Genomic DNA, 12,800 nt, shown 5'->3' on the forward strand with positions numbered 1-12,800 from the left:
TTGTGATGAGACAATAGTGGGCATATATCCCCCATTCTACCATGTTCTCCTCTGTTGTTCTTGAATAAATTACTTAACACTCCTACACCTCATTTTGTCATTTAAAAAATGGAAATAACAGGAAACATGCAACATTTTGAAAGGATTAAACTAAATAAGTATGTTTATCACCCAGAGCCCCACCTGATTCATAGTATACACTTAACTGTGCCCTGCCAGCACCAGCAGTGGTAAGCATTGCAATCAAACACAATGGCAGAAACTAAGAGTTACTGCAATGTCTCTGAAGAAGTTTAAAAAATGCTACGAAGGAGCCTATCTACCAGATTGATGATGGAGGTGGACAACAGCAGCAATAACTCTATGTACCCATACAAAGTCATGAATTAATAAGCACTGTAAAGGGTATAAAGGAGTGTATGGGAAATAGAGAGTTCTGAAGACACTGTCGCTTTATATAAAACTCAGAGAAGAGATTTCTGTGGAAGTGGCATTTGAGCAGAGATATGAATAAGGCAGAGAAGAAAGGATGTAAGTATTTGGTAGAAGAGTATTTCTGATGCCGGGAAGAAAATCATCCAGTGGTAGCATGCTTTGTGTAGTCGAAAACCAGTAAGCAGGTTAGTGTGGCTGAAGCTGTGTGAACAAGGAAAATAATGGTAGAAAATAATAATGGAAAGAAAATCAGAGGAAAACCATGTGTAATCTTGCTGACAGAATACAGGACTGCTAAGAATCCTGAAAAAGTATCCAAGGAACTGTGGGGATTAACTTATATATTACAGGGCACTAAGTACTTTGTTGGACCAAAATAAATTACAGTGGAAAGCTTTCCTCTGTCACAGAGGAGTTTGCAATGTAATTATGAAGACCAGTCACAAAGACATAAAAAAAAGGTAACTAGTTGTACAATATAAGAGAGCTTGTGATGATATCATGTAATCATCAGAACATGAATACTAAACATTCAAATGAAAGAAAAGATGCCATGAAAAGATGTAAGGTATTTTTTATTCATGGATGAGTTTGATGTGAAAACGGAAAGGTCATTTAGAATTAGATACCAGAGATTCCAGACAAAAGAAATATCACAAGTAAAGTGCAAGTGAAGGAAATTCATAGCACACATTTAAGAGGGGTAACATTCTATTTTTTGAGGAAATACGTCCATGTAGCAGTTTAGAAGCTAGGTGTGGAGAACCGTGCTTATCAAGATATTTTTAGAAAGGCTAGTTTGGGTTATGTGTTGAAGACATTGTTGGATTAGGAAGACAAGCTACTCCATGATCTACACAGGGAAGACTATGATCATCCCTAATATTATTCTTTTATATATTAATTTTGAACAGATTACGCTACTAAAATAAAAAAATAAAATACTGAAATGCTACTCTTTTAGATCCAAGTCCATTTGGTCAAATACATGAAGACAGCTCTTTTCATGCTCCACAGGCACCATGTACTTTTGTCCAGCTTCTCTTCACGTGAAATGCTGATAAAATATTTACTGTTCCTGTTATTCTCACCCATTTCTGCTAGTCATTCTCTAATGTTTTTAAAATGTGATGTACAGAATTGAACGTAGTCCTCATAATGAAATATGACTAAAGGAGTACAGGGGGGCTATTTCCTTCAATTATTTTGTTGTTAACTGTTTATCTATACAGCTAAAATTTAAATGTTTTAGAATTAGTTTCACACTTCTGTGTAATATTGAGCTTGCAATAAAAACTTTTCAGCAGTTTGCGTATGAAACACTGCCTAGCTAGGTAACCTTCCCTGAATAAGTTTTGGAATCATCTACACAAAAATCAATAGCTGAAACAAAATAAATGAATGAAATTTCCAAAGGAAAGCTAGCAAATAATATAAATGGCAAACGCATAGAGACAAGAAATTAAGATCTAGACTTTGAAGGTCAAGTTCATATATACAAATCAGAGCAAGAAATTGAAAATTAGAACAAAAATAAATGTTACTTGTGAAATAAACAAATAACAAATAGTTAGAAAAAATAAAGAAGTTAATTCAGTCCTGGAGGTAACAAGAAAACTGTGATGATTTGCTATTAAAGCAGTTCAGAAGAAAAAAAATCATACATAATAGCTTCACCCTCAAATCACAGATTGGATAGATTTGATGAGGACACACACATGGTTAGACAAAGATCAGAAAATAAACAACTGTTCAGTAAATTTCCTTCACTAAAATACTAACCTATGAACATCTAGAAATACTGGAATTGTATGCTTCTAAAAGAATTTGAAAACGTTTAAATTTCAACATACATGACATAATACATAATTCACTTATAGTTTCAAAAATAAGTTAAAATCACATTGTTTAGAATGTTGAGCATCTTAGCTAGAACTCTTCTCTGCTTCTGTTTTAAATACATTGTACTATAAGGTAAACATTTTAAAGTGCTTAAGGAAAAAATATTATTATTATTGGGTGACAAATTGCAGAACAGTCTAAGCAGCTGCAAGAAAAAACATTTTTATTACTAAATTAACAATTTCAAAATAGACCAGAAGGGACCATTATCCCTGTGGATATGGAGGCATATTGTTCTTTGGCTTAGCTAAGCCAGCAGCTCCTAATTGTAATGAAATGTGCATAATTAAATGTCTGCCATTAGACTTTGATATTTCAGTTGAGGAAGTATGTTCACTGATTTCATATGGTTTATACAACTTCAGTAGCAGTACTCTGCCCTGTCATGAAATATTTTGAAAGAAGAATTTGACAGTAGAACTACAAATCATGTATGTCCTTCTTTGTATTTCTATGTTTTCATTTAATTTACTAATCTGCTTAAATGATTAAAGAAGATAATTAAAATAACATTGAAATTCTAAGAAAAACAATTGGAAGACTTTTAAATGACTGAATATTGTTAGTGGTTTGAAAAGTTTTTAATCTCAAAACAAGTGCTTCTTAATAAATAACAACTATATAGCTTAATAAGCTATCTCATATAAATTCTTCCCTTGAGTTGGAAAGGGAAAGTTATACACTTTATAATATTAATCAAATCATTAATAATGTTAATGATAGTAACAGTAACAAAAATGGCTAGCATTTTATATAGTGCTTGCTACATGCCAGGGATGGTATTGTATTTTTAAAGTGAATATTTCTACGGTATGAAAGATGATGGGTATAAAATTGTTATAATTTATTATTTTTTTCTAGACTCAAGATGCTGCAAAAAAATTCACATGTCTCTCTATAAAGGTATTAGTCTCTCTATAAAGGTATTAAAATACCTACATATGTATTTATACATATAAATGCATACATAGATAAATGTGTGTTTGTATATATACACACATATATATACATACATACATACATATATACACTGTGTCCTCTCAAGGTAAAAAGGGAGAGGAAAAGAAAAGCTTTTATGGCACAGACTGCTAACTCTTCAGTTGAAAAAAAAAGAGGAAAAAAGTGTAGCTGCTGTGGAAGTGGAGGTATAAAGACAGATATGCCAGAAGCAGTTAGGAAAAAAATCTTTTAAACAACTTTTAAAATCCCAAATAGCCAAATATCTGTTTCTATATGGCCTATAAAAATAAATTAAGCGATAATAATATTCATTATGTAATGATGTACATTGTGTCCTATAATAAAAACGTGCCAAGCCTACAAAATTTGTATTAAACTTTACAAAGTTGTTCAATGCAGTAACAGTAATTATTTTAGCCTCTGATAATGCAGCTGTGTCTCTGTCATTCGAACTATGAAATGTCCTTACCATTGTGTAGCTGTGAGCCACCTTCATTAACTCAATGCACCCTTGAGCATCTGCGAATGCTCGGATTCCTAAACAGTTGGACGGATGCAGAAGCTTCATGAGGAAGTGGCAGCACACCTCTACGACCTGGGGGAGCTGGAGCAGACACGCGGCGGCAAGGAGGTTTTCGATGGTGTCTTCTTTTAATTCCAAACAGCCTAAACATTAAGTGAAGAGGATTAGGAAACTCTATTTACGATATGAAGGGACATGTGCTATTGTATTACTCAATCTGCTAGAAATAATTTGAACCTAGATTGTTAATCAAGATAAATATAACTCCATAAAGACTAGTAATTGTTTTAAGCACCTTGCTTTTTAAATTAAAGTTAACTTAAAATATAGTATTAGTTTCAGGTATACAATGCAATTATTCAATATTTGTATTCCTAATGAAGGGATAGCCGGGATAAGTGCAGTAACCATCTGTTGTCATATGAAGTTATTATAATATTCCTTATGCTGTACGTTGAATCCCAGTGACTTATTTTATATCTGGAAGTTTGTACCTTTTATTCCCCTTCACACTTTTACCTCCCAACCCCACTCTGGCAACTACCAGTTTGCTCTGTGCCTGGTGGCCCTGCAGGTTCACACGGGAGTCTGGCAGACTGGACATTCATGGAGCCATTGGGATGCCTGGCATGCCTTTGTTCACAGGTGGATACAAATTGATTAATTTGTTTAATTGATTAATCATTGCAGAGAATTACCTTTTGGGTTCTTGTTAATGGATAATATAGAGTAATGATAATGGACATGAGTTCTATTCAGAGTAAAAGTATTTTATTTATATTATTTAGAAATTATCACCTTACTGAATATAAAATTATAGCTCATTATTTATTGAAATGGTTCTTCTCTTCCACCTTTGCTTCATCAATTTTCTTTTAAAGACTATTTCTAGTATGTATATATCAAGTCATATCATTTGTTCCTCGGTGTCTATAATTTTTTATATCTTCCATTCACTATTTCACTCTAGGATATCCATATTTTGTTCAAACCTGACATTTTGAACTTTTCTAACTTTTATTTTTAATTCTAGAAGTTCTCTCAATGATAATTGCTTGTACTAAAAAGTTTATAATATTTTCATATTATAAACCTTTAAATTTAGGAATATTTATTTCATATAACAATTACTATTTAAATATAGGAATATTCCTTTGGTATAGAAATATACTGTTTAATTCTACTTAACAAAGATTTAAATAACTCTTAATTCTAAATATTCTATGCAGGAGAGTTATTCATTCCACAGAATTTTAAATTAATTCATAAACAATTTATATTTAAAGACTGTTTAAAAATGTTTTTTATTATTGATTTATTTATACTGTTCTGCCCTTATATAACATTATCACATTTAGTTTTAACTATAATTAAAACAAAATAAGTATCTATGATCTCAGTTTAATAGGACATTTTGAAAAATTTAGGTACTTTTCTGAGAAAATTATGTTTTATTCAACTTTTTGGGTCTCCTAAATTTGAGGTTTGAATTATCCAAACTAGTTTTATTTATACATTTCTTTTAGTTTTTGCCTCAGAAGACCCACATTGTAGCTTCAAATATTTAAGATAGTGATTAGGCCTTACATAAAAGGGATATTTTATTTCATTTGTGACCTTGGAAGACATGCTACACTAAAATTGAAACTGAAGTGTGAATCTATAAGGAAATAAAATCATTCTGAATATCATCATTATTAATATATTGTCATCCAATTAAAATTTTAAAGTGTACTCTTGGATTTTTTATTTTATTTTATTTTTTAAAGGTTTTTTTTTTTTTAAGGATTTTATTTATTTATTTTTAGACAGAGGGGAAGGGAGAGAGAAAGAGTGGGAGAGAAACATCAATGTGTGGTTGCCTCTGGCACACCCCCTACAGAGGACCTGGCTTGCAACCCAGGCATGTGCCCAGACTAGGAATTGAACCATGGACCCCTTGGTTTGCAGGCCAGCACTCAATCCACTGAGCCACAGCAACCAGGGCATGGAATTTATTTTAAAATTTTATGATGCTACTATAATTTTTGTTAGATTTCACCCTTGTTCATCATGAACATTTCTATGGCATGTTAGGGAAGCTGTCTACTTTCAAAAATTTATCTTCCAAGGACAAAATATTTATTAAGAAAGATCTTATAAACGGAATGCCTTTATTTTTTCCACATCAAACTTTCTGGTTTGAATTACTTTATTTTATTCTGCAGTAAACTGTAAAAATAGTGCAATAAACGCCCCAATAACTTACCTAGTTTCACCACGTATTAACCTTTTGCCACATTTGTGTATGTTTATGTTATAGTTGCTGAATAATTTGTGTGTGTATTTATGCTGTAGTTGCTGAATAGTTTGGTAGTTATTTTCAGCCATCATATTTCACTCCTGAATACTTCAGCAGGTAACTCCAAGAGCAAGGGTGTCTCCTACAGAGCTGCAACATAGTTACCACACTCATGGCTCTGATACATTACGATTGCTGTAATGCAAATTCCCCCCAAAATCCAGATAATATGCTTTGTGGATTTTGTATCTGAATTCAGGAGCTAATCAAATTCACACATTACATTTACTTGTTATGTCCCTATAATGTCCTTTAATCAAGAAGATTTTGTCATTCATTATAGGGAACTGTTGCACACGTGGGAAATGTAGCCCAGCTCCCACTTGGAAAAGCCAATGGGTGTGAGGTTCGCCAGGCAGGACCCACGCCCATGGACAGGTTCTCCCATGGGGAATCAGGCCTGCATTGTACCTAGGCTGCTATGAGACTTGCTTTTGCTAAAACTCCCTCACCCTGGATTGAGGCAGCAAATGTTTACTGAGTGTCTTTAACTTCCTAAAGTCTGTGCTAAACCTCCCAAGTATGGAGTGCAACCAGTTCAACCACTTTCCAAATTGAGCTGTAACATCCTTCTCTTTGAAGTAATCAGTAGTATTCTGTCCTCTGTTGTCTGTAAAAGGTAATCACCTACAGTGAACCTGTGCATAGTAAATGAGGACCATCCTTGATGTAACGTGCCCAGAAAAGCAATAAAAGCCTGTCCAGGCAGGGGTTGGCTCTCTCTTGGGCTCTCTCTTGGGCTCTCTCTAGCCCTCTCGCCCTCTCTCACTTAGAGAGGGGCCATGCCATTTCTTTTTCTCTGCAGGATTTCTGTAGCCCGTGTGTATTTGTCTATTGCAGCCACAACACGAGATCCTGCTGGCTGGGATCTGCATCAATTCATAACATTTATATTAGGGAAGAGTCCAGACTAGTTTGTTTGTTTTCTATAGAATTCCTCAATTTGATTAGATTTAGTTGAAACACTTTTGGAGGGATGACAAGGAGGTGATATGATGGGATTCCCTTTCTCAGGGCCCCACGGAAGGAGGCTCAGAGGGTCAACATGGCCCACTGTTGATGGCGTTAAGTTTGGTATATTGTTTGAGATTCCTATGTTATCTCAAAGGAATGTTCTTTATAACATTCCTTCTGTTATAAAGAAGGAATTTTTTTCTTTATAACAAGTAAGTAATTTGTTGGTGAGGGATAACTGTGCTTTCAAACATGACACTTTCTCCATAATTTAACATGTTTACTAGATGAAGAGTATTATATTTTATTTATGAGTTTCACTGAATCAATAAGACAGCAAAGGAACCTGAAATGTGCTTCCAAGCAAGGGATTTGATGAAGAAAAAAAAAAACCGGTAAAGCGAAAACAGTAAGTTGCAAGGAAAAGCAAAAAGGAGCAAAATTAAACTACTTTTCATTATATACTCGCCTCTAATGCAATTAGCTAATTAAAGTTTAGTTTCAGTATAAAAGAGGGACACTGTTGATAGTATCAGTTAGAAACAGTTAAACTTCCAAAAATTTAATAAATGTACAAGGACTCTATCGTTTAGATATTATCAACTAGTAGGAAATAGAGTATCATTGGTAAATTCAGCGGAGGAGACATTTGACTCTGCACTAATATCAATGGCAATGAAATTCTTTGAGGTGTTTATATTTCACATTATCAATAACATTGTTCATAATAATGTCCAATAAAACCATTATCTAAAGTTAAAGGATTAATACCAGGTCAAATGATTTTAAAACTAATTATATCAGTACAATTATTGATATATATGCATATATCAACAATTCTACCAGTTACAGAAATCTATATTTTGTGTCAGTTTTAGATGATTTATGAAAGGCATACATATATTCATAAAAATAAAAAATAACAAATAAAGAACATAATATAAATACATTAAAATATGTTACTTATAATTGATTATATGTATACCAACAACACATATATTCAAAATATTATCATGATTTAACATCTTCAGAGAAATTTCACCTAAATTGTTAGTAAAATTATCAAAAGATGTTTTCATGCTTCTTAGCATAGATCTTGTGAATATCAGATAAAGGTATAAATGTTGATGGTATAGCCTTTATAGATTCCATTTAACTCTGATTTTAGGACATTGGGAAAGTGACTTCCTTTAATTTAATTACCTAATTGTTCTTAATAGCACTTGAACTGCAAGGAATTAACACAGTAGGCCTGAACTGCTGTCCTTGAATAGGCAGTCCTGCTTGCAAGACTGGCTCTTGACTCTTGTCTGAGATTTCAAGAGGGTTCTTACCATTAATTAATAAATGGCTCACTGTACCTAAACTGTATAAGCAGTATGGCTAATGCTGAACACCTGCTTTCCTTCTGGGAATCTGCAATTTTAGTATATGCCACGTAGAGGCTGCTTATGTTATCAACCCTCCACAACAGAGAAATCCTGGGCACTCAGTCCTAAGAAATTTTCCTGGTTGGCAACAATTCACATGCTTTGTCACAACTAATTGCACAGGAAATTGTCTCGTATGATGACTTCAGTGGAAAGAGAGTCTTGGAAGTTTGCATCAGGTTTCCCTTGGAATTTTCCCTGTGCGTTATTTCTCTTTCTAGTTTGTGCTCTGTGTCATCATTTTGCCATTAAAAAAAAAAAAAAAAGCAAAGGAAAGCAAAACAGCAAAAAAATAAAAAAATAGGCATTCATGTGGCTATAGGTTGAATCCTGCAAGCTATCCCAGGGAGTCACCGAGCCTGGAGGAACAGGTCATGAGATGTCCCAGAACAGCACTTTAATCAGTATTTTGGACTCATGGGATGGAAGATGCAATATTGTTAAAATTTCAATTCACCCCAAATTAAGCTATAGATTTATTATAATCATTTAAAATCCCAGTAGACTTACTGTAGAAATTGCAAAACTAATTCTAAAATTCATATGTAAATGAAATGAACCTAGAATAACCAAAATGATTTTGGAAGAACAAAGTGTAATAACATTGCCAGATTTTCAGACTTTAGTACTTAAAATTGATTGGTATTAGTCTTAACCTAGAGAAATAGAGCAATGAAAAAAATAGAGTTCAGAAATAGAATCACTTATATAAATAATGAGTATTTTCAAAGGCGCAAAGGGAATTCAGTTGAGAAATAATCTTCGAACATATTCTGCTGGTACAGTCAGATATCCACGCACAAAACTTTGCTTTAATTCATACCCCACACAATATATAAAACTTATTAAAAGTGGACCCTAGTCTTAAATGTGAACTGAAAATTATAATTCTTCCATAAGAACGTATTTCAGAAAATCTTTGTGGCCTTACATTAATCTACTCTTTTTAGATACAACACAGAACACATAATTCTCAGGGAAAAATTAATTTAAGCTTTACTAAAAGAACTTCAAATTACAATATTAAAGGAACAAAAATAACCATAAATGGAAAATGTCTTAAAAATCATATACCACATATGGATAGAGTACTTTGTCCAAAATACACACAAAAAAAACTCTCAATAATAAAACAATGAAAATGGACAGGTGATTTAAACAGACATTTTACAAAGCAAGATATATGGATGGAAAATGTTCAACATCATTAGTGCTAAGAGAAGGCAAGTTAACAGCACACATATCACCACACCATTAGAACTAATGGTGAACATGTGAAATGCTACAATTATTTTGGAGACAGCTTTTCAGTTTAGCACTCAGATGACTTAGACATTCCACTCCTAAATATTCACCTGAGAAATAAAAGAATATATTTGCATAAAGTCTTGTACATGAATGTTTATAACCAGATTTATTTTGCGCTGACCAAATACCAAAAGCAGCCCAACTGTTTATCAATAAAATGAATGGACAAACCAATTGTAGCATATGTATTTAATAACAGAGAAAGCAGAATTGATATATGCGTCATCACAATGAACTATTCTGAGTGTGAAATGATTATGCTGAAATGCCTGAGTGTGGAGTGGAGGTGAGGAGAGGCGACAAGATGGATCATAAATGGGCATGGAAAATATTTGGGGGAATGGGCATGTCCATCATCCTGATGGTGGCGATGGTTTTATGGGTGCATGGATATGTCGAAATATCAAGTTGTGTGTATAAATATATATATATGTATATGTATATATATATATATACACACACACAGTTTATTGTGCATCCATTTATTAAACAATAAATATTTTAAAGAGAGTGCTCAAATGTTAACAAAGATAATTTGACTTGACTAACACTTGTACATATTACCTGAGGCTTTCATTCAAACATTATTTACAACATCATAAAGATAGGACATACTTTAAGAAAATGTGAGTCATGGGTTCACTTTTTTTTCTTCAAGTTCAAAATATACAGAACATATTGCAGTCAGAGCAACTACACATATGCTACTATCATGACCATTATATTTTAAAACTAATCTTGTATGTGTAAACCTAATATATAAAATGGTGTGTGTGTGTGTTCATTTGTATCTTTACCTTCTCAGGTTAACACCAGAAAGGTGATTCAAAGATATTAAATCAGTGTGATAAGCTATAGGATATGTAAGATATTTGTTTGGAGAAACAAATAATATTTAGTCTAAACTGAAATACTGAGTCTTCCTGTACTTCATAATCATTTAGATAATATTTTAACAGGGCATCTCTTCATCTTTTACTGTAAAAAAAAAAGAAGAAAAACTTAGAACTTTTCATAGTTTACCTGTAGACTACTTTTTAAAAATTACTTATTGGTAACTTAGGTTGTAAATTTTAAAGAAGTAAGCATTATTTGTTTCAAAAATTTCAAATTTTTTTTCAGTTTGGAATATATCCAATGAAAGGATGCATTTGTAAAAGCCAGAAGGCACAAATCAAATATTAGCGAGTGTTGAGCTTGAATGAACACAATTTGAGCTACCTCATGCAAGATATATTTCCCTATAGCTATAACCTGGCCATTTCTCTCACAGACTTAGATGGAAAAAGGCAAAAATAAGCCGGGTATTTGACTTAAAAGAGAAATCTCCCCAAAAGACATGAATGCTGTTAATGGAAAATAAAGAAATTCTTTACTTTGATTCAAACTTAACTTCCAAGGCATAATGTTCTCAAATGGCTTTAGGTGCCATACAAAATTGGCTTAAAAATATCTTATGCATAGGTGAAGTTTGGGATGTAGGGAACCTGGGAATAGGGTAACATAAAACCCTGAGAAAATTTTCTCAAATAAAAGGGAACTATTTATTCTCTCTCTTGACAAATCAAGAGGTATGTTGTCTCCAGAAATTATTTATTGAAAGACTCAGCACATGGTCAGGAAACAGTCACCTCCACAGGTGACTTGCTCTTTCCCTCCTGGAGGCCCCCGTGCTGACTTCAGATTCAGACAGTAAAACATTCATCAGAAGAGACACTACTCCTTCAGGTACATTTCTTTTGCATCTATGAAGAAATCTTTACAAAAATTTCCCCAAAGTCTTTTCTCCATTTTCTCTGTTTCCTTGGGAAAAAATTGTATCATGCTGAGCTCAGTAATTACCATGGGCTAAAACTCCAATGATTGATTTTAACCCTCTATAAATTAGAATGACAAAATTAGAGTAACCCTCCCTTCAGTCAACTGGGAGAATAAGAGGGAGTGACTTTTGAGCAGGGTACCTCCAGTGCGTGCTACAGTTGTCTACAGTCTCACTTTAAGTAAGTGCTGAAGCAACTGAGTGTTCAAAACACGTAGCAGTAGACTTACACTCCGATTTTCTACATAATAATATAGATAAATTTACGGTGTATTCAAATGAAAACATGTAAAATAGAACAGAGAGGAAAAGTAACATTATAAAATATTGTAAATCTATGCTATTCAATTTTTAGTAAGCAAGTGGTATCACATTAACAATTCTGATATATAACCATATTTCATTTATCAATTCAGTTATACTGAAAAAATAATGCATTTTATTAGATAGGTGCAAAAACTGCCTATAAAGTCCATAGAGTTAAATATGCTTGCTTTTGGCCTATCATCTAATCAATCTATCTATTTATCTATCCATCATCATCATCATCTACCATCTATCTATTCATCTATTTATGACCTATCTTTAATGGAAAAATAAAGAAATAATATCATTGTTACACTAGAAATTAAAACAAAATTATCATTATATTAGTAATTCATAGGGAAATCAAAATAAGATTTTTTCTTTTAATACTTTTAGATTTATAGAAAATTTGAAAGATTGTATAAATTTTTCATATAGCATACACCTGTTTTCCCAGTGATTAGTATTTTACATTGATATGGTACATGTTAAATTAATGAACAATATTGTTATATTTTTTTAACTAAAGTTCATACTTAACTCACATTCCTTAGATTTTTTTGGCCAAATACTCTTTTTCTATTCCAAGATCCCATGCAGGATATCACATTGCATTTAGCCATTACAGTCTTTGGTTTCAACAGTTTCTCAGTTTTTGAAGACTGATGGTTTTGAAGAGTATTGGCTAAGTATTTTGTAAAGTGTCCCTCCATTGGGATTTGTCTAATTATAGGTCATCGTAACTGTGGGCTTTTGTTCTCATCACATCTTCTCTAGGGCACATACTATCGACATGACTTATTGATGTTGATTTTGTTCACT

At 32.8% G+C, this 12,800-nt stretch overlaps 1 protein-coding gene across 1 annotated transcript in view; it reads right to left on the minus strand.

Moving 5' to 3' along the window:
- The window catches only part of KLHL1 (kelch like family member 1), a 303,818-nt gene that overhangs the window by 147,239 nt on the left and 143,779 nt on the right, over positions 1 to 12,800 (minus strand). Inside the window, exon 4 of the mRNA XM_053916504.1 lies at positions 3,767 to 3,963. Coding sequence (XP_053772479.1) covers positions 3,767 to 3,963 — 197 coding nt within the window. The remainder of the gene's footprint in view (positions 1 to 3,766; positions 3,964 to 12,800) is intronic.

This window comes from Desmodus rotundus, chromosome 13, assembly GCF_022682495.2.
Source record: "Desmodus rotundus isolate HL8 chromosome 13, HLdesRot8A.1, whole genome shotgun sequence".
Taxonomy (NCBI): domain Eukaryota; kingdom Metazoa; phylum Chordata; class Mammalia; order Chiroptera; family Phyllostomidae; genus Desmodus; species Desmodus rotundus.